A 23602-nucleotide genomic window follows, 5' to 3' on the forward strand; every position below is an offset into this window, starting at 1 on the left:
TGGTCCCACAGTGTTAAAGGGGACATGAAACAGAGTGTCAATATAACAGGACAGCCTCTTGGTCCCACAGTGTTAAAGGGGGAAACAGAGTGTCAATATAACAGGACAGCCTCTTGGTCCCACAGTGTTAAAGGGGGAAACAGAGTGTCTATATAACAGGACAGCCTCTTGGTCCCACAGTGTTAAAGGGGGAAACAGAGTGTCAATATAACAGGACAGCCTCTTGGTCCCACAGTGTTAAAGGGGGAAACAGAGTGTCAATATAACAGGACAGCCTCTTGGTCCCACAGTGTTAAAGGGGGAAACAGAGTGTCAATATAACAGGACAGCCTCTTGGTCCCACAGTGTTAAAGGGGGAAACAGAGTGTCAATATAACAGGACAGCCTCTTGGTCCCACAGTGTTAAAGGGGGAAACAGAGTGTCAATATAACAGGACAGCCTCTTGGTCCCACAGTGTTAAAGGGGGAAACAGAGTGTCAATATAACAGGACAGCCTCTTGGTCCCACAGTGTTAAAGGGGGAAACAGAGTGTCAATATAACAGGACAGCCTCTTGGTCCCACAGTGTTAAAGGGGGAAACAGAGTGTCAATATAACAGGACAGCCTCTTGGTCCCACAGTGTTAAAGGGGGAAACAGAGTGTCAATATAACAGGACAGCCTCTTGGTCCCACAGTGTTAAAGGGGGAAACAGAGTGTCTATATAACAGGACAGCCTCTTGGTCCCACAGTGTTAAAGGGGGAAACAGAGTGTCAATATAACAGGACAGCCTCTTGGTCCCACAGTGTTAAAGGGGGAAACAGAGTGTCAATATAACAGGACAGCCTCTTGGTCCCACAGTGTTAAAGGGGGAAACAGAGTGTCAATATAACAGGACAGCCTCTTGGTCCCACAGTGTTAAAGGGGGAAACAGAGTGTCTATATAACAGGACAGCCTCTTGGTCCCACAGTGTTAAAGGGGACATGAAACAGAGTGTCAATATAACAGGACAGCCTCTTGGTCCCACAGTGTTAAAGGGGGAAACAGAGTGCCAATATAACAGGACAGCCTCTTGGTCCCACAGTGTTAAAGGGGGAAACAGAGTGTCTATATAACAGGACAGCCTCTTGGTCCCACAGTGTTAAAGGGGGAAACAGAGTGCCAATATAACAGGACAGCCTCTTGGTCCCACAGTGTTAAAGGGGACATGAAACAGAGTGTCAATATAACAGGACAGCCTCTTGGTCCCACAGTGTTAAAGGGGGAAACAGAGTGTCAATATAACAGGACAGCCTCTTGGTCCCACAGTGTTAAAGGGGGAAACAGAGTGTCTATATAACAGGACAGCCTCTTGGTCCCACAGTGTTAAAGGGGGAAACAGAGTGTCAATATAACAGGACAGCCTCTTGGTCCCACAATGTTAAAGGGGGAAACAGAGTGTCAATATAACAGGACAGCCTCTTGGTCCCACAGTGTTAAAGGGGGAAACAGAGTGTCAATATAACAGGACAGCCTCTTGGTCCCACAGTGTTAAAGGGGGAAACAGAGTGTCTATATAACAGGACAGCCTCTTGGTCCCACAGTGTTAAAGGGGACATGAAACAGAGTGTCAATATAACAGGACAGCCTCTTGGTCCCACAGTGTTAAAGGGGGAAACAGAGTGCCAATATAACAGGACAGCCTCTTGGTCCCACAGTGTTAAAGGGGGAAACAGAGTGTCTATATAACAGGACAGCCTCTTGGTCCCACAGTGTTAAAGGGGACATGAAACAGAGTGCCAATATAACAGGACAGCCTCTTGGTCCCACAGTGTTAAAGGGGGAAACAGAGTGCCAATATAACAGGACAGCCTCTTGGTCCCACAGTGTTAAAGGGGACATGAAACAGAGTGTCAATATAACAGGACAGCCTCTTGGTCCCACAGTGTTAAAGGGGGAAACAGAGTGTCAATATAACAGGACAGCCTCTTGGTCCCACAGTGTTAAAGGGGGAAACAGAGTGTCAATATAACAGGACAGCCTCTTGGTCCCACAGTGTTAAAGGGGGAAACAGAGTGTCAATACAACAGGACAGCCTCTTGGTCCCACAGTGTTAAAGGGGGAAACAGAGTGTCAATATAACAGGACAGCCTCTTGGTCCCACAGTGTTAAAGGGGGAAACAGAGTGTCAATATAACAGGACAGCCTCTTGGTCCCACAGTGTTAAAGGGGGAAACAGAGTGTCAATATAACAGGACAGCCTCTTGGTCCCACAGTGTTAAAGGGGGAAACAGAGTGTCTATATAACAGGACAGCCTCTTGGTCCCACAGTGTTAAAGGGGACATGAAACAGAGTGTCAATATAACAGGACAGCCTCTTGGTCCCACAGTGTTAAAGGGGGAAACATAGTGTCAATATAACAGGACAGCCTCTTGGTCCCACAGTGTTAAAGGGGGAAACAGAGTGTCTATATAACAGGACAGCCTCTTGGTCCCACAGTGTTAAAGGGGACATGAAACAGAGTGTCAATATAACAGGACAGCCTCTTGGTCCCACAGTGTTAAAGGGGGAAACAGAGTGCCAATATAACAGGACAGCCTCTTGGTCCCACAGTGTTAAAGGGGGAAACATAGTGTCAATATAACAGGACAGCCTCTTGGTCCCACAGTGTTAAAGGGGGAAACAGAGTGTCAATATAACAGGACAGCCTCTTGGTCCCACAGTGTTAAAGGGGGAAACAGAGTGTCAATATAACAGGACAGCCTCTTGGTCCCACAGTGTTAAAGGGGGAAACAGAGTGTCAATATAACAGGACAGCCTCTTGGTCCCACAGTGTTAAAGGGGGAAACAGAGTGTCAATATAACAGGACAGCCTCTTGGTCCCACAGTGTTAAAGGGGGAAACAGAGTGCCAATATAACAGGACAGCCTCTTGGTCCCACAGTGTTAAAGGGGACATGAAACAGAGTGTCTATATAACAGACAGCCTCTTGGTCCCACAGTGTTAAAGGGGACATGAAACAGAGTGCCAATATAACAGGACAGCCTCTTGGTCCCACAGTGTTAAAGGGGGAAACAGAGTGTCAATATAACAGGACAGCCTCTTGGTCCCACAGTGTTAAAGGGGGAAACAGAGTGTCAATATAACAGGACAGCCTCTTGGTCCCACAGTGTTAAAGGGGGAAACAGAGTGTCAATATAACAGGACAGCCTCTTGGTCCCACAGTGTTAAAGGGGGAAACAGAGTGTCTATATAACAGGACAGCCTCTTGGTCCCACAGTGTTAAAGGGGACATGAAACAGAGTGTCAATATAACAGGACAGCCTCTTGGTCCCACAGTGTTAAAGGGGGAAACATAGTGTCAATATAACAGGACAGCCTCTTGGTCCCACAGTGTTAAAGGGGGAAACAGAGTGTCTATATAACAGGACAGCCTCTTGGTCCCACAGTGTTAAAGGGGACATGAAACAGAGTGTCAATATAACAGGACAGCCTCTTGGTCCCACAGTGTTAAAGGGGGAAACAGAGTGCCAATATAACAGGACAGCCTCTTGGTCCCACAGTGTTAAAGGGGGAAACATAGTGTCAATATAACAGGACAGCCTCTTGGTCCCACAGTGTTAAAGGGGGAAACAGAGTGCCAATATAACAGGACAGCCTCTTGGTCCCACAGTGTTAAAGGGGGAAACAGAGTGTCAATATAACAGGACAGCCTCTTGGTCCCACAGTGTTAAAGGGGGAAACAGAGTGTCAATATAACAGGACAGCCTCTTGGTCCCACAGTGTTAAAGGGGGAAACAGAGTGTCAATATAACAGGACAGCCTCTTGGTCCCACAGTGTTAAAGGGGGAAACAGAGTGTCAATATAACAGGACAGCCTCTTGGTCCCACAGTGTTAAAGGGGGAAACAGAGTGTCAATATAACAGGACAGCCTCTTGGTCCCACAGTGTTAAAGGGGGAAACAGAGTGTCAATATAACAGGACAGCCTCTTGGTCCCACAGTGTTAAAGGGGGAAACAGAGTGTCAATATAACAGGACAGCCTCTTGGTCCCACAGTGTTAAAGGGGGAAACAGAGTGCCAATATAACAGGACAGCCTCTTGGTCCCACAGTGTTAAAGGGGACATGAAACAGAGTGTCTATATAACAGACAGCCTCTTGGTCCCACAGTGTTAAAGGGGACATGAAACAGAGTGCCAATATAACAGGACAGCCTCTTGGTCCCACAGTGTTAAAGGGGGAAACAGAGTGTCAATATAACAGGACAGCCTCTTGGTCCCACAGTGTTAAAGGGGGAAACAGAGTGTCAATATAACAGGACAGCCTCTTGGTCCCACAGTGTTAAAGGGGGAAACAGAGTGTCAATATAACAGGACAGCCTCTTGGTCCCACAGTGTTAAAGGGGGAAACAGAGTGCCAATATAACAGGACAGCCTCTTGGTCCCACAGTGTTAAAGGGGGAAACAGAGTGTCAATATAACAGGACAGCCTCTTGGTCCCACAGTGTTAAAGGGGGAAACAGAGTGTCAATATAACAGGACAGCCTCTTGGTCCCACAGTGTTAAAGGGGGAAACAGAGTGTCAATATAACAGGACAGCCTCTTGGTCCCACAGTGTTAAAGGGGGAAACAGAGTGTCAATATAACAGGACAGCCTCTTGGTCCCACAGTGTTAAAGGGGGAAACAGAGTGTCAATATAACAGGACAGCCTCTTGGTCCCACAGTGTTAAAGGGGGAAACAGAGTGCCAATATAACAGGACAGCCTCTTGGTCCCACAGTGTTAAAGGGGACATGAAACAGAGTGTCTATATAACAGACAGCCTCTTGGTCCCACAGTGTTAAAGGGGACATGAAACAGAGTGCCAATATAACAGGACAGCCTCTTGGTCCCACAGTGTTAAAGGGGGAAACAGAGTGTCAATATAACAGGACAGCCTCTTGGTCCCACAGTGTTAAAGGGGGAAACAGAGTGTCAATATAACAGGACAGCCTCTTGGTCCCACAGTGTTAAAGGGGGAAACAGAGTGTCAATATAACAGGACAGCCTCTTGGTCCCACAGTGTTAAAGGGGGAAACAGAGTGTCTATATAACAGGACAGCCTCTTGGTCCCACAGTGTTAAAGGGGACATGAAACAGAGTGTCAATATAACAGGACAGCCTCTTGGTCCCACAGTGTTAAAGGGGGAAACATAGTGTCAATATAACAGGACAGCCTCTTGGTCCCACAGTGTTAAAGGGGGAAACAGAGTGTCTATATAACAGGACAGCCTCTTGGTCCCACAGTGTTAAAGGGGACATGAAACAGAGTGTCAATATAACAGGACAGCCTCTTGGTCCCACAGTGTTAAAGGGGGAAACAGAGTGCCAATATAACAGGACAGCCTCTTGGTCCCACAGTGTTAAAGGGGGAAACATAGTGTCAATATAACAGGACAGCCTCTTGGTCCCACAGTGTTAAAGGGGGAAACAGAGTGCCAATATAACAGGACAGCCTCTTGGTCCCACAGTGTTAAAGGGGGAAACAGAGTGTCAATATAACAGGACAGCCTCTTGGTCCCACAGTGTTAAAGGGGGAAACAGAGTGTCAATATAACAGGACAGCCTCTTGGTCCCACAGTGTTAAAGGGGGAAACAGAGTGTCAATATAACAGGACAGCCTCTTGGTCCCACAGTGTTAAAGGGGGAAACAGAGTGTCAATATAACAGGACAGCCTCTTGGTCCCACAGTGTTAAAGGGGGAAACAGAGTGTCAATATAACAGGACAGCCTCTTGGTCCCACAGTGTTAAAGGGGGAAACAGAGTGTCAATATAACAGGACAGCCTCTTGGTCCCACAGTGTTAAAGGGGGAAACAGAGTGTCAATATAACAGGACAGCCTCTTGGTCCCACAGTGTTAAAGGGGGAAACAGAGTGCCAATATAACAGGACAGCCTCTTGGTCCCACAGTGTTAAAGGGGACATGAAACAGAGTGTCTATATAACAGACAGCCTCTTGGTCCCACAGTGTTAAAGGGGACATGAAACAGAGTGCCAATATAACAGGACAGCCTCTTGGTCCCACAGTGTTAAAGGGGGAAACAGAGTGTCAATATAACAGGACAGCCTCTTGGTCCCACAGTGTTAAAGGGGGAAACAGAGTGTCAATATAACAGGACAGCCTCTTGGTCCCACAGTGTTAAAGGGGGAAACAGAGTGTCAATATAACAGGACAGCCTCTTGGTCCCACAGTGTTAAAGGGGGAAACAGAGTGCCAATATAACAGGACAGCCTCTTGGTCCCACAGTGTTAAAGGGGGAAACAGAGTGTCAATATAACAGGACAGCCTCTTGGTCCCACAGTGTTAAAGGGGGAAACAGAGTGTCAATATAACAGGACAGCCTCTTGGTCCCACAGTGTTAAAGGGGGAAACAGAGTGTCAATATAACAGGACAGCCTCTTGGTCCCACAGTGTTAAAGGGGGAAACAGAGTGTCAATATAACAGGACAGCCTCTTGGTCCCACAGTGTTAAAGGGGGAAACAGAGTGTCAATATAACAGGACAGCCTCTTGGTCCCACAGTGTTAAAGGGGGAAACAGAGTGTCAATATAACAGGACAGCCTCTTGGTCCCACAGTGTTAAAGGGGGAAACAGAGTGTCAATATAACAGGACAGCCTCTTGGTCCCACAGTGTTAAAGGGGGAAACAGAGTGTCAATATAACAGGACAGCCTCTTGGTCCCACAGTGTTAAAGGGGGAAACAGAGTGTCAATATAACAGGACAGCCTCTTGGTCCCACAGTGTTAAAGGGGGAAACAGAGTGTCAATATAACAGGACAGCCTCTTGGTCCCACAGTGTTAAAGGGGGAAACAGAGTGTCAATATAACAGGACAGCCTCTTGGTCCCACAGTGTTAAAGGGGGAAACAGAGTGTCTATATAACAGGACAGCCTCTTGGTCCCACAGTGTTAAAGGGGACATGAAACAGAGTGTCAATATAACAGGACAGCCTCTTGGTCCCACAGTGTTAAAGGGGGAAACAGAGTGCCAATATAACAGGACAGCCTCTTGGTCCCACAGTGTTAAAGGGGGAAACAGAGTGTCTATATAACAGGACAGCCTCTTGGTCCCACAGTGTTAAAGGGGACATGAAACAGAGTGCCAATATAACAGGACAGCCTCTTGGTCCCACAGTGTTAAAGGGGGAAACAGAGTGCCAATATAACAGGACAGCCTCTTGGTCCCACAGTGTTAAAGGGGGAAACAGAGTGTCAATATAACAGGACAGCCTCTTGGTCCCACAGTGTTAAAGGGGGAAACAGAGTGCCAATATAACAGGACAGCCTCTTGGTCCCACAGTGTTAAAGGGGGAAACAGAGTGTCAATATAACAGGACAGCCTCTTGGTCCCACAGTGTTAAAGGGGGAAACAGAGTGTCAATATAACAGGACAGCCTCTTGGTCCCACAGTGTTAAAGGGGGAAACAGAGTGTCTATATAACAGGACAGCCTCTTGGTCCCACAGTGTTAAAGGGGACATGAAACAGAGTGTCAATATAACAGGACAGCCTCTTGGTCCCACAGTGTTAAAGGGGGAAACAGAGTGCCAATATAACAGGACAGCCTCTTGGTCCCACAGTGTTAAAGGGGACATGAAACAGAGTGTCAATATAACAGGACAGCCTCTTGGTCCCACAGTGTTAAAGGGGGAAACAGAGCGTCAACAGAGAAACAATGAGGAAGTTCTGTTTAGTAAACAAGGACAACACCACTAGACCTGCCTGGGTTCAACATTCTCATAGCTAAATTATGCATCGTCACACATGGTGGGGTAGAATGAGAGGTTGCAATTGAAATGGTTCAGCATTAGCTCTGACTGATGGAGGAACAGGACCCAAGTCTGTATAACTCGCCCTGAGATGAGTTGGCATAGTTTTTAAGAAACTATGCTATATGGAACAAATGGTCAACAACATTTGCGTCAAAATAACCAAAAATAACCAAAAACCAACAACCAAAAATTAAAGAAATGAGTGGTTCTGGACACCAAACTGTGGAATCTTCCTCTCGTCCACATTTTTAAAGGTCACTTCAATTAGAAGAGTATTACATTGGGGTTGTTGTGGGTATCAGTGTATAGTTCCATTAAAACCACAACTAAAAGATGATCCTGAGGGAGTGGACTGGAATGACAAGCCACCTCCTGGCTCTTATAAGCAGGGTTATTGTTGGGTTATGCAAACACACAGTCCAAGCCGGGGCATTGTTGGGTTACACACCCCTGGTCATGGCCCATGATGCCGTCCGCCCCGCTTCAGTCACCACACAAAGGATCCCTGTCCCCTGAGCATAAAATATTCACCCGCTGCCTGGCTCTGCTCTGGTTGTCAGCTGGATAACAGAACGGGAGCCCTGGGTCAGGAATGTGGCGTTACAAAGGTACTGTAACAGACCTCAGAACAAATAGTATTCAAAACCTTCAAAATACTTGGGAGCCTTTTCTTGAGCCTGCCTGGAGTGGAGTTGTAGTTGGACAGGGTTTAGACCTTTGGAACTTGTCCTTTGTACCTCAGTTGGTAGAGCATGGCACTTGTAATGTCAGGGTAGTGGGTTCAATTCCCGGGACCACCCATACGTAAAATGTATGCATGCATGACTGTAAGTCACTTTGGATAAAACCGTCTGCTAAATGGCATTTATTATTATTGGATTCACTGATCTAGTCAAGCACAATCAAGCACAAGTTAAGTAACAGAAATATTTCAAATACTATTTCAACCCAGGTCTGGTACAGTAGTAAGGCTGAGGCTCACTCTGCCGCAGTCTCTGGGGTATCACATGACAGACAAACTAATTGGGCTTCGAGTACGGTGACTGCGATGATGTACCCTGCCCTGCTTGGCGTGCCTGCTGCAGCAGCTCACCCTTTCTACCTGTACAGAGGGAGGGGTGGGGCGTTTATTGTTTGGTAATACTTACACATAATACTTGAATTCACTAGCACTGGCTGCCGTAACCTAGACGGCTGTATAAATTGACAGTTGAGGTACTGCATGTTGTGACAGTCCCAGTCTTGGCACCAGTCCTGATTCTACAAGGCACGGGCATCAATCTGATTTTTTAAATAAAAAAAATACAAATGTAACCTTAATTTAACTAGGCAAGTCAGTTAAGAACAAATTCTTATTTACAAGGACGGCTTACCCCACCCAGCCAAACCCGGGCGACGCTGAGAGCCTATGGGATCCGAATCACGACCAGATTTGATGCAGCCTGGATTCAAACCAGGTACTGCAGTGACGCCTCTTGCATTGAGATGCAGTGTCTTAGACCACTGCACCACTCGGGAGCCCTTTTCCAGACTGTCACTGTCAGTATAGATGCAGGTCACCTCCAGAACTGAACTGAGCTGCACTGCCTCTTGTAGTTACCATCAGAGAGTTTCTTAAGTTCTACTTCCTGCGTCCAGGTTGCTACACCAACATCATGGTTACATGACTAAGGTGATAGTTTCCCTGGTGGTATAGGTTAAATTCAGAAAAGTTTACCTTATGCTATCAAAGGTGTTATCACGTGCTCCACTGAGGCAGTTATTTATCTTTAAATTATGTGGTTAAAACAAAGCGCAAATTAAAAGTACTAATCTCGGAGCATCGTAGCACCATTTTGTGCAAAAACTCGACTTACCCAGTTGCGGCCCACTTTTTGTAAGCAAACCACTCGATTTCATCCTTACGTTATATTGTCATTGAACATGTCACCCTCCCTAGGAGAGGGGGTGACCTCGACAATTTATTGTTAAAATGAGAGGCTGCATGGTCCTTTAATTTAAAGACCCTTGCTCCCTTCGATCTCAACGTAGACTTTGATCTGAAGCCATTCTTGTGATTATTGTGATTTTGCTATTGTTAATGTTTGTAGGCTTATGTAACCAAATTGTATCTATGATCAGACTATCCATTTATGTTTTTTTTATGCTATTTTAATATATCAGTGTTAACCAATGATATCAGGCCACACCCAGCCATGATTACAGACACCTGTGTGTGCCCTTTGACACTATATAAACTAGTCACGCTGCAGTGTTTGTCATTATACCCTGATGAAGACAGCTTGTCTGTCTAAACGTTGGATATTAGGTTATTACATTATTGCATCTGAGCTCCTAGACTGTGCGGCTCTACTTTCATTTTTCATGTGTTCTACTCCATGTGTTCTAGGCGTTTCTTTCGCCTCTAGACTTACCTTATGTAACACACTGCAGGGCAGTCAGGCATCATGCTAACAGATGGGCACAACAAACTGGCCATGACCTAGTGTATACTATGACCTAAAGAGCCATTTGACCTGTGTTTTGCCAGTTATTAGGTAAGGTTGGTTACACCAGCTGGTAATAACTGAATGTTTTGGTTATTATGATTTCTATGGGTTATTCACTGACCATGTACTAGGCCAGTGAATTAGTGAGGAAGGTCCACCCGCTTTGAGGGCCCTTTGAGCCCTGTCTGGAAAACAATCTAGGGGAAAGAGTACAATCACCTATATGGTCTTACCTTGACAACAGGATGACCACCTGATGCAGCTTTGATCGCCCCTCTGCTTCCTTCCGTCTCGTAGTGTGCTCGGTGGTGGGCCTTGGGGTGCACCTCAACCTTCAGCTCGTACTGGCCAAACAGGTGGGGCAAGGGCCAGTCCAGGGGGGGCAGGGAGGAGGTCCTGGGGACAGACCGAAACATAGACAATAAGGGTACTGATGGTTTGGATAACAACAAGATACAGATCACCTAGGCATTACCTAGGTGATCTATGGATAACAAATAGATATAGCCTATTTCACCTAGCATTTCTTGTCTTTTGGGAAGACATTACCTGTGAGCCGCTGTGACTACATAATCATCCTATGGATAACAAAAAGGCTCTATAATCAGAGATTTAGGTCTAACATATTAGCTAGCAGGGGCCGGTTAGAGCTAATTAAGCCGGCTGGATTCATTCAAACCTGCCTTGGCAGCACAGTACAGTAGCTCTGTTTACAAACTACTGCCAGGCCAGCACACCCACATGTCCTACTCTGAGAACTAAGAGCATTTACTTGTAAGATGAGTCAATTTTAGCATATAGAACCACTCAACTATCGCAACTGTATTTGGTCAGGGAAAAGAGGTTGTGCTTTTAACATAAATATGCTACTGGAATAGGTTTGGAATAGTAGGTTTGACTGCCCTTAATCAAAGAGAATAACTACATAGAAGAACCAATGCAATTACACATTATATATGCTAATATAAAGAAGTGAGAGCACAACAGGTTGTGCTGAATCATGACCTCTGGAAACATTGTGGAGGATCACACTAGGCCTAGACTAGGTCTGAGTGACACACAGAGTACAGTGTCTAAATGGGGCTGTAGGCTGTGTGTTCAACCCCATCAGTCAGACAGTGAATCATAGGAATTACCACCAACATTAGGCTAACCATACTGGAATAATCACACTTGTAATAGGTCATGCAGGGACTGTAACTAGCAGTGAATCATGAAGGGGTTTTACACTATAAACGGTATATAGATAGATGGAGAGTATGGTTGTGTTGTTCAGCACTGTAGTATGGATGAGGCTGTGTCACAGGAGAGGCTGCAGGCTGATGGGGGTTTTTCCCTCTGTATGTTTTTATCTATGTAGGGCACAATCATATTTGAACAGCTGCACTCAAAAAGAAACACTCCATCTGTGCCCATCCACACAGACAAACTGTCTCTCTCAGTGTGTCTCTGGGTAGCTTGGCTGGTCTATGGCTCTACTGATCTAGAACCTACAGAGAAATAATGTTCTAAAAACCTATTTAGGTAAATTATTGTCAAAACTATTCAGGATGTTAGTAATTCATCATCTACTAGCCTACACACTGAATCTTCATAAAAAAGACTTGGCTACATTGAGCCAGTTATAAGGACTTGGCTACATTGAGCCAGTTATATAGATGGGGCTACATTGAGCCAGTTATAAAGACGGGGCTACATTGAGCCAGTTATAAAGACGGGGCTACATTGAGCCAGTTATAAAGACTTGGCTACATTGAGCCAGTTATAAAGACTTGGCTACATTGAGCCAGTTATAAAGACTTGGCTACATTGAGCCAGTTATAAAGACTTGGCTACATTGAGCCAGTTATAAAGACTTGGCTACATTGAGCCAGTAATAAAGACTTGGCCACATTGAGCCAGTTATAAAGACGGGGCTACATTGAGCCAGTTATATAGACTTGGCTACATTGAGCCAGTTATAAAGACTTGGCTACATTGAGCCAGTTATAAAGACTTGGTTACCTTGAGCCAGTTATAAGGACTTGGCTACATTGAGCCAGTTATAAGGACTTGGCTACATTGAGCCGGTTATAAAGACTTGGCTAGATTGAGCCAGTTATAAAGACTTGGCTACATTGAGCCAGTTATAAAGACTTGGCTACATTGAGCCAGTTATAAAGACTTGGCTACATTGAGCCAGTTATATAGACTTGGTTACATTGAGCCAGTTATAAAGACTTGGCTACATTGAGCCAGTTATAAAGACTTGGCTACACTGAGCCAGTTATAAAGACGGGGCTACATTGAGCCAGTTATAAAGACGGGGCTACATTGAGCCAGTTATAAAGACTTGGCTACACTGAGCCAGTTATAAAGACGGGGCTACATTGAGCCAGTTATAAGGACTTGGCTACACTGAGCCAGTTATAAAGACGGGGCTACATTGAGCCAGTTATAAAGACTTGGCTACATTGAGCCAGTTAAAAAGACGGGGCTACATTGAGCCAGTTATAAAGACGGGGCTACATTGAGCCAGTTATAAAGACGGGGCTACATTGAGCCAGTTATAAAGACGGGGCTACATTGAGCCAGTTATAAAGACAGGGCTACATTGAGCCAGTTATAAAGACTTGGCTACATTGAGCCAGTTATAAAGACTTGGCTACACTGAGCCAGTTATAAAGACTTGGCTACATTGAGCCAGTTATAAAGACTTGGCTACACTGAGCCAGTTATAAAGACTTGGCTACACTGAGCCAGTTATAAAGACGGGGCTACATTGAGCCAGTTATAAGGACTTGGCTACACTGAGCCAGTTATAAAGACAGGGCTACATTGAGCCAGTTATAAAGACTTGGCTACATTGAGCCAGTTATAAAGACTTGGCTACATTGAGCCAGTTATAAAGACGGGGCTACATTGAGCCAGTTATAAAGACGGGGCTACATTGAGCCAGTTATAAAGACAGGGCTACATTGAGCCAGTTATAAAGACTTGGCTACATTGAGCCAGTTATAAAGACTTGGCTACACTGAGCCAGTTATAAAGACTCGGCTACATTGAGCCAGTTATAAAGACGGGGCTACATTGAGCCAGTTATAAAGACTTGGCTACATTGAGCCAGTTCAGGAGCTCTCAGTATGTGTTCCATACAGCATGATAAAGGTGTTCCTGGTCTGTTACAGTTACAGGGAGACACAGTTTGCTCTAACACAGCACTGTGCAGTACAAATGGGGAGAAATTAAACGTTTGTGGGTGTGTGTGCGTCCATGGTCTATGAGTAAGAGGAATGATACACACCACTGTAAGCTGTCCTAACAGGCAGACATTTACACCACATTATGCCTCGCTACAGTAACTAGCCTAACCACGAAGGCTAGCCTAACCTTCTCCGCTAGTCAAAGAAAGTCACTAACCATGGTCTATTGTTTCTTTATGTGCCCCGGCAGGTCGTGGCAAAACTAAAGTTGTGCTTTCAACAGGCAGACAAACATGCCACACAGAAATGCCCTCCACTCAGCCCTCACATAGCATGCAGACACCAAATAAAATGCATGTTAATTTACTAAAGGCCAGGGAACTCAAAAAGAACTCAACAGAGTAGCAAAACATGAGTCAGTCAGTTTTTGCCTATCCTCCATGGCTCTATCAGAAGCTGGGCAGCTGGCTGACTCCGAACACCATCAGTGGGAGAACTAAATGGGAGAAATGTGGTGGCTGGCTTTCTTTGGAGTCGGTTCACTGAATAAACTGTTGTCCAGAGGAAAGAATGACAGTAGAAGAAAAATAGAAGCACGTGTCTCTAACATTGTGGTATCGTACCACTGGCATCTGTTCCCATGCGATTTTGAATCAAAGTAGGCTATAGGACAGCCTGTCCTGGTAGCCTAGATTCCCCCACAGCACATGGCAGAGGAAAGCCCCCATGAATATGATCACATTGCATACTATAAAGATGTACTGCACGAGTCACAACTATTCTAAATAAAAAGGTAGGCTTCTCAGACCCAGATCAAGTCTATTCCTTCGAAGCTATTTGAATAATAATAACACTCATGCTGCCAAACATACCCTTGTAAAACTGACCATCCTACCAATCCTCGACTTTGGCGATGTCATTTACAAAATAGCCTCCAATACCCTACTCAACAAATTGGATGCAGTCTATCACAGTGCAATCTGTTTTGTCACCAAAGCCCCATATACTACCCACCATTGCGACCTGTACGCTCTCGTTGGCTGGCCCTCGCTTCATACTCGTCGCCAAACCCACTGGCTCCATGCCATCTACAAGACCCTGCTAGGTAAAGTCCCCCCTTATCTCAGCTCGCTGGTCACCATAGCATCTCCCACCTGTAGCACACGCTCCAGCAGGTATATCTCTCTAGTCACCCCCAAAACCAATTCTTTCTTTGGCCGCCTCTCTTTCCAGTTCTCTGCTGCCAATGACTGGAACGAGCTACAAAAATCTCTGAAACTGGAAACACTTATCTCCCTCACTAGCTTTAAGCACCAACTGTCAGAGCAGCTCACAGATTACTGCACCTTTACATAGCCCACCTATAATTTAGCCCAAACAACTACCTCTTTCCCAACTGTATTTAATTTATTTATTTATTTTGCTCCTTTGCACCCCATTATTTTTATTTCTACTTTGCACATTCTTCCATTGCAAAACTACCATTCCAGTGTTTTACTTGCTATATTGTATTTACCTTGCCACCATGGCCTTTTTTGCCTTTACCTCCCTTCTCACCTCATTTGCTCACATTGTATATAGACTTGTTTATACTGTATTATTGACTGTATGTTTGTTTTACTCCATGTGTAACTCTGTGTCGTTGTATCTGTCAAACTGCTTTGCTTTATCTTGGCCAGGTCGCAATTGTAAATGAGAACTTGTTCTCAACTTGCCTACCTGGTTAAATAAAGGTAAAATAAAATAAATAAATAAATAAGGATTCTCCAATGAGCATGCTTTGTAGTCCAGAAGTAATCTTAATCTAGGTCTGGGAAACCGTCTCTAAAGGTTTAAGGCCTAAAAACAAAGGTGGGTGTAACAGTGGCTTGTCTCGTACCCTCCAATGCCACCGACATAACACCGGAAGTGTATGTTTTCCCTGGCCAGCGGCCACAGTAACACAAGAGGGGTTTGGTAGCTAGGAAACCTGAGCATTGTGCCGGGCAGAGGGAGCGGGTTGGAGCAGAGGTCGGAGCCTGGATTAGCGTAACCTTTCTAGGGTATGCTGCTCGGTACCGCGGGGCTCTGGGACTCCCAGTCTGGTGCTACCAGTCACCACCTGCGGCCTACAGCCGCTCCCCTGTACATCTCTCATTCTTTATTTAACTTTTATTTAACTAGGAAAGTCAGTTAAAAACAAACAATAACAAAAAAATAAAAATAAAAAATGAAATAAAATATAGGACAACACACACATCACGACCTGAGAGACAACACTACATAAAGAGAGACCTAAGACAACAACACAGCATGGTAGCAACAAAACATGACAACAACATGGTAGCAACACAACATGGCAGCAGCACAAAACATGGTACAAACATTATCGGGCACAGACAACAGCACAAAGGGCAAGAAGGTAGAAACAACAATACATCACGTGAAGCAGCCACAACTGTCAGTAAGAGATGGAGATAAAACTGTCCAGTTTCAGTGTTTTTTTGCAGCTCGTTCCAGTCTCTAGCTGCAGCGAACTGAAAAGAGGAGCGACCCAGGGATGTGTGTGCTTTGGGAACCTTTAACAGAATGTGACTGGCAGAACGGGTGTTTTATGTGGAGGATGAGGGCTGCAGTAGATCTCTCAGATAGGGGGAAGTGAGGCCAAAGGTTAGTTTGGCAGCTGGGGTGAAAGAGGAGCAATTACAATAGAGGAAACCAAGTCTAGATTGAACCTTAACCTGCAGCTTTGATATGTGCTGAGAGAAGGACAGTGTACCGTCTAGTCATACTCCCAAGTACTTGTATGAGGTGACTACCTCAAGCTCTAAACCCCCAGAGGTAGTAATCACACCGGTGGCGAGAGAGGCATTCTTCTTACCAAACCACATGACCTTTGTTTTGGAGACATTCAGAACAAGGTTAAGGGCAAAGAAAGCTTGTTGGATACTAAGAAAGCTATGTTGTAGTAGAGTTTAACACAAAATCCGAGGAGGGGCCAGCTGAGTATAAGACAGGCATATAAATAGATGAGAGAGCTTCCTACTGCCTGAGCTATGTTGTTGATGTAAATTGAGAAGAGTGTGGGGCCTAGGATCGAGCCTTGGGGTACTCTCTTAGTGACAGACAGTGGCTGAGACAGCAGATATTCTGACTTTATATACTGCACTCTTTGAGAGAGCTAGTTAGCAAACCAGGACAAAGACCCCTCAGGGACACCAATAGTCCTTAGCCGGCCCACAAGAATGGAATAGTCTACCGTGTCAAAAGCTTTGGCCAAGACAATAAAAAAAGCAGCACAGCATTGCTTAGAATCAAAGGCAATGGTGACATCATTGAGGACCTTTAAGGTAGCAGTGACACATCCATAACCTGAGCGGAAACCAAATTGCATACCAGAGAGAATACTATAGACATCAAGAAAGCCAGTCAGTTGATTATTGACAGGTTTTTTCAACACTTTTGATAAACAGGGCAAAATAGAAATTGGCCTATAACAGTTAGGATCAGCTTGATCTCCCACTTTAAATAAAGGACACACCGTGGCTGCCTTCCAAGCAATGGGAACCTCCCCAGAGAGGAGAGACAGGTTAAAAAGGCCAGAGATAGGCTTGGTGATGATAGGGGCAGCAACCTTAAAGAAGAAAGGGTCTAAACTAGAGGTTGACCGATTAATCGGAATGGCTGATTAATTAGGGACGATTTCAAGTTTTCATAACAATCGGAAATTGGTATTTTTGGGCGCCGATTTCCGATTATTAAAAAAATTAAAAATAATACGAATATTTTTTTATACCTTTTATTTAACTAGGCAACTCAGTTAAGACTTGTTTCATTACTTATTTGAGGCTAAATTGATTTTATTGATGTTTTATATTAAGTTTAAATAAGTGTTAATTCAGTATTGTTGTAATTGTCATTATTACAAATATATGTTTTTTTTAATTATTATTATTTTATTTTTTTTATAAATCGGCCGATTAAATCGATATCGGCTTTTTTGGTCCTCCAATAATCGGTATCGGTGTTGAAAAATCATAATCGGTCGACCTCTAGTCTAAACGTTTGGACCCAGATGTTTTTTTGGGGTCAGGTTTAAGGAGCTCCTCTAGCACCTCAGACTCTGTGTCCGCCTGCAGGGAGAAACTTTGTAGCGGGGCAGGGGAAAGAGGGAGGAGGTCTTTAAGTGAGAGAACTGCTCCTTAAAGTAACTAACTTTGGCCTTTAGCCTGAGTGCACTTATTTCTCATTTGCCTGATCCAGTCAGCCTGAGTATGAGTGTGCCGAGCCATAAAGCCTTTCTTAGCCCCACTAAATGTCATATCAACCTGAATACCGGTATGTGAATATGGATTTCTATAGTTAGCCCTGAGGTGGGATGGACTAGCCTGGTTATAGATCTTTTTGTGCAGTATAGCCAACTATAAATGTCATTTTCATGCCAATTGTCTATACAGAAAACAGATCTGGGATCAAGATATAGGGAGGGACTGGGAGGGATTGGGAAAGAGGGCTCCCTGAATCCACCCCCGGTCTGTCTGAGGCTCAGACTCGGAGCCCCCCGCCCCATGCCTCTGTTTCCTCCACCACCAGTCTGTCTGAGGCTCAGACTCGGAGCCCCCCGCCCCATGCCTCTGTTTCCTCCACCACCAGTCTGTCTGAGGCTCAGACTCGGAGTCCCCCGCCCCATGCCTCTGTTTCCTCCACCCCCAGTCTGTCTGAGGCTCAGACTCGGAGCCCCCCGCCCCATGCCTCTGTTTCCTCCACCCCCAGTCTGTCTGGGGCTCAGACTCGGAGCCCCGCGCCCCATGCCTCTTCCTCCACCACCGGTCTGTCTGAGGCTCAGACTCGGAGCCCCCCGCCCCATGCCTCTGTTTCCTCCACCCCCAGTCTGTCTGAGGCTTAGACTCGGAGCCCCCTGCCCCATGCCTCTGTTTCCACTGAACACTGACAGCCACCCAGCAGACAGACGCCAGGACCATCTGTTCAGCAGAACACCTCCCAGACACAGCTTCTCTGACTGGAGACTAGGGTTGTCACGATACCAGTGTGGCAAAACTACCATACCACATTTTCCTTGGTAAAAAAAAAACAGGAAGAAAACTAAACTCTATGGTTATTTACAAAAAGGTTTTATTTTATACTATAGGACTGTTATGTCATAATAAATTAATTCATTTTTTGTTTTCTTGCCACGATACTTCTGAGTATCGCGATACTGGTATCATGGTGACAACCCTAGTGGAGACTCTTCCAGAACCTTCTACAGCAGACAGGAGAGATCACCCCACAGTCACAGCACTCACTACATCCAACAGTGGAAGCCTACTCTAGTCCTAAAGACCTAATCATTTTATAAATAGTGGTTTATCCTAGATATGAATATACTCTTGTAGCAGGGTACTAGACCACTATAACAAGGTACAATGTTGACCCCTTTCTGGAAGGTGTCTGTGAATGGGCAGCTAGACTGTGGTGTTTCAGGAAGGCTGGGTTAGATAGTGGTGGTGTGGCCCCTCAGCCATATGTGACCTGTGCTGATTTCATAGCGCTAGAGGCCAGAGCACACAAACAAGGCTGAGACTTCATCTGCTGCACACATTGGGAGAGCAGAGAAGGGAAACTTTAACCCGCTCTTTCTGATAGAAGTCAGTGCGTCACGACGATCAAGAGCTTCTGGTTACGCCGATTTCCAGATAAAAAATGTGTGTGTGTGTGTGTGTGTGTGTGAGTGAGTGAGTGAGTGAGTGAGTGAGTGAGTGAGTGAGAGACGTGAGCATGTGCTTCCCCCCAGGCACCAACAACCTTATGTTACACTGTTGTGCTACTTCAGACAGCGCCATCATGTCTCTGTGGCTCATTAAATGTTTCAGCCCATGTGGGTCTAAAGCAGTGACCTAAAGTTTGAGAGCATTGGAGTCAAACCTACAGACACAATTATAACGGTATAAGCTACAGAATATTATACTAGTGCACCCCTGATAGGTGCAGACTAAGTGCATGGTAGTTCCCCTGTTCCAATTCAATTAGGCTACACAATTGTAACTTCGGAGCTCAGGATATCCGACTGCAAGCTCAAATTTGAGGAATGCTTGCCCAACTGTCCAAGCCATTGCATAACCAGGAGTGAACTGTAATCTATTGCTATTAAACTTGATTCAATGTAAGAATCTTCCTTCATAAAATACTAGTATGAACAGTGTCTTAATGCTCTTATCGGGATCAAACAGGCTACTGAACATTTAGTTCTTTATCACTAATCCTATAAAGGTCCCATAAAGGTTCCTATCTGCACCTTTCATGTACTCTACCTTGACCTAGTAATACTAATGACTCTGATGAGTGTGTATTCATTCTAAATGCTGACTAAAGCTAAAGATGACTTGTGATTAGTGTTGCAAAATATCTTCCTTGGTTATTCAGATATCCTGGTTGGAGGATCCCCTCCCTGCTTATTCCCTCCTGATTCTGGGAATCCTCCAACCAACATTTCTGGGAAAGTTTGTGGAATTTTCCAACTCTATCTGTGATTGAGAGGGCAGGTAGAGGAAGTGACATACCTGAAGATGGGTGTGTGTCCTGGTTTGGGTTTGTTCCATGTGAAATGTGAGGGCACTGAGAGAAACTGTTCCCCTGGCCCGTCCTTCTTCAGGGAGTGCAAAGTGTCTTCCGAGGGAGAGTCCATGAGGGGGGACCCGTTCCCAGAGTCGTCCAGGCCCAGGTCCCCCTTCCCCCCCATGGAGCATGTCCGGTCCTGGGACGTCTTCCTAGTCTTGGAGGGGATGTCTGCCTCGGAAGGGCAGCACTGGAACATGCCCATGGAGGGGCTTCCTATCCAGGTGTCCTCTGTCACGCTGCCCCTTGGGGACGGCTCAGGGGTGGGGATCGGGGAGTGGTGTGGGGACACGGAGCCCACCGGGTAGCAGATGTCTGCGCTGGAGTGGCGTCTCTTCCCGCAGGGTGAGGTGGGGCGTGAGGAGGGGCGGGACGGCGGCCGGGGGCTCAGCCAGTTCTCGTCGGTGACGGAGGTGCGTGGGGAGTGGCACGGGGAGACTCGGGGGGACAGGGAGTGGGAGGAGTGGGAGTGGTGAAAGGCAGGGTGGTGGTGCTGATGCCCAGCCCACAGACCCTCCTCCAGGACCCCAGGATGAGGGGAGCAGCCAGGGGATGTGCAAGGAGACCCCAGGGTAAACCTTGCGGCCGCTTCGTTCAGCTCAGAGTCCACGTCATCGTACTCGTGGGAAAAGGACTCGCAGGACGAGGCGTCTGAGAACCAGCTCCTGGAGGACAGGGAGCTGCAGGGGGATGGGCTGAGAGTTGAGTCCCGGTATGAGTGGTCTAAGGGCAGGTACAGGTGGTCCCTGGACAGGGGCCGGTCCCCATGGTGGTAGTCCCCATCATTACCTCTAAGATTGTCCTCGTTAGCGTCCATCTCCTGCTGACAGCTGGGGGAGATAGAGGTGATCTGGATGCTAGGACACTCAAAGGCTTTGGGAGGCCCCCCACCCCCACCTGCAGGTCTGGATTTGTTTTTGTTGACATTGTCCTGGACCTCATAAATGGGGTTGTACACCTTGTGGGACTGCAGGTGCTGATGGGGGGAGGAGCTGATGACTTGGGAGTGGGAGTGAGGCTGCATGCTGCCATTGCATGACTGGCCCATAGACTGGTTGTTGACCACGGACTGCTGGCCCACATTGAGGATGTAGAACGACGTATTGTCATCAGGCTCCAGATCTGAAGAGGAATGATGGAGAGAAAAAGGACCATAAGTCACCATCACAATAACCGCTCTATGGGCCATTCAATACCTATTTGTATTATATGAGGAGGATGCTAAACTTGTGATCTGGCAATGCCTTTGAACTGAATTTATTTCAACAGAACATTACTTTTACCCCTATTCCTGTGAGAGCTGAGCCACTGCACTGCCAGGGGAGTGATAAGGATAGACCCAGGCAAACAGCTCCACTATCTCCCTGACAAACACCTTTATTGGTGCTTTATTGCTGTGGTTTTCATTCTGCTAGTCTTGAACAGGAGTTGGCTTGACACACACATACACACATAGGAGGAGTTACTTTGCTTCACTACAAACAAGGATAGTCCTCATCTACAACAGTAGGTACATTATGGTCTACTGATAGGCTACCTCCATTCCAGACATAGTCCTACATTCCAGAGGGGCGGGGGGATGAGAGAGGTGTGTGTGTGTGTGTGTGTGTGTGTGTGTGTGTGTGCACGTGTTTAGACGGGCAGAAAGAAAACGGGCATGGTTCCAAGAGGGATAACCGATGAGCATCGCTCCTCAGGAAACAAATTCACACAACGGTGCATGCTCTCTCCTGTCATCACGGCAGCACCAGCACTCTAATAATACACATCAGCCCTGCCTCAGTGATGGTCTGGCCACACACAGGCACAAAGACAAGCTCGCACGCACACACACAAAGGATAGGTGGCTCACAGACAACAACCTATTGTCCACCAACACCATTCTATTTGTAGTTATTGATAAACTGGCTGGACCTAACTGGGACACGAACGAACACAGGACAGCGTCACTACACGCCCCTGGACTCATCACGAGAAATACCCCATGTCACGTTCTATTCCATAGTTCTGTTCTATATTAGGACTTATAAAAGATGAAGAGATTTTGCAATATTGAACCTATGTAACTTTGTGAAAATACAGATCACGTTTAACTACTGTTGCAGCAGTAGTGTAAATCACTTAACATCGTTGTGCTGTGCTCTCCTGTAAAGTACAAATAACCTAACCAAAGGTGCACATAATCATGATATTTACACACCCAGTTCATGTCATAGGCAATGGGGGTTTGAAATTGCTGTTCGAATACAAAACACTTTCCGCAAAAAAGCTTGTTCTTCAAAACAAAACACTTTGAAAGGACCTTGAGAAGAGACACAAACCCTGTGCGTCAACACAGTTAGGAAACCACAGTCTTCTTAAGCTAAAGATGAATGGAAATATCAGAATCAGACTGTAAAAAGGAACATTTTAGAAGAGGAGCAGCCTACTCAATTCTCTCTCTCCCACTCTCCCCTACCTCCTCCCTCCCTCCCCCTCCCTCTCTCACTCCCACCCTCTCACTCACTCCCTCTCTCTCTCCCCCTCCCTATCTCACTCCCCCTCTCTCTCTCCCTCCCTCTCTCACTCCCTCTCTCACTCCCTCCCTCGCAGCAGTCTATTCATAGCTGCTCCACAGTGGCCCTGCCTGCCTGTCAGTGTCACAAGACTGCTGTATCCTGTGACGACAGAGGGAGACATCATCTGACTGACGGAGGAATAGATAGAATGTATGGTGTGTGTATGGAGGAGGACAACAGAGCGGGTCAACAGCCTGCTGCACTGTGCTGCCTCGACCCGCCCCCCCGAGCCCTCAGAGGAAGGACAAGACAACACACTAACAAAGGCATGGCGTACAGTATGTGGAAGGATACACTAACTAAAGCACTGCTATCGGGCTGGATAGTCATACACTGTAGGCCTATCTTTCCATAGCATCTGGAAAAACACACATTTACTTTGTGTTGTTCCATTACTTTCTAGTCAAGCTTTAAAAAAATATCATTCAAAAGTAGTGTGGCACGGTATACTGAAACGCTTGTACTTTTCCGATACTAGAAGCTGAAAAACGATTCGGTACTAGAATTAGTATTACTTTTGGTACTTCTGTCAAATGTTTCTCACGGCGTCTACTGATTGAGAGAGGATCAAGTCTATCATTGCAGTCCCCTCGTAGCACAACAATACACTAGCTCTAGACTAGCACTAGACTAGCTCTAGACTAGCCTGTTCTGAGGAACTCTGGGAGTCTGGGCTGCATCACCACTTGCGCTGCACAGAAGTTAACACGCTTAAACGTCATGTAGAAATGTTGATTACTGTTGATTACTGTTGGCTAAACAATGTCCAAGAGCTACATAATACAACACTTTACAATGCAGAAAGATAACGTTACCGGTAGCTTCCAGCTTTGTAGGCAAACTGTCCTTCCTAGCTTACAGCTGAAGCTAACATCAATTCACTACCCTAGTACCTTGTTTGTGATTACATGCAGTATACAAACCATAACGCTAAATATTGCAGATTTCAAAGCTTATTGTCACCAAAACGTTTATTCATTCACTTAATCTCCCCCGCCTCAGTTTCTC

General features: G+C 45.9%; 1 protein-coding gene across 3 annotated transcripts in view; it reads right to left on the reverse strand.

Moving 5' to 3' along the window:
• Nucleotides 1-23602, reverse strand: part of LOC110506757 (nuclear factor of activated T-cells, cytoplasmic 3) — a 107299-nt gene that overhangs the window by 64363 nt on the left and 19334 nt on the right. For all 3 annotated transcript variants that reach the window (XM_036964593.2, XM_036964592.2, XM_036964594.2), the window contains exons 2-3: nucleotides 19982-21158; nucleotides 10494-10656 (exon numbers count right to left, since the gene is read on the reverse strand). In XM_036964593.2, the coding sequence (XP_036820488.2) occupies nucleotides 10494-10656; nucleotides 19982-21158 (1340 nt within the window). The remainder of the gene's footprint in view (nucleotides 1-10493; nucleotides 10657-19981; nucleotides 21159-23602) is intronic.

Source organism: Oncorhynchus mykiss, chromosome 26, assembly GCF_057628025.1.
Source record: "Oncorhynchus mykiss isolate SJ-2025 chromosome 26, ASM5762802v1, whole genome shotgun sequence".
Taxonomy (NCBI): domain Eukaryota; kingdom Metazoa; phylum Chordata; class Actinopteri; order Salmoniformes; family Salmonidae; genus Oncorhynchus; species Oncorhynchus mykiss.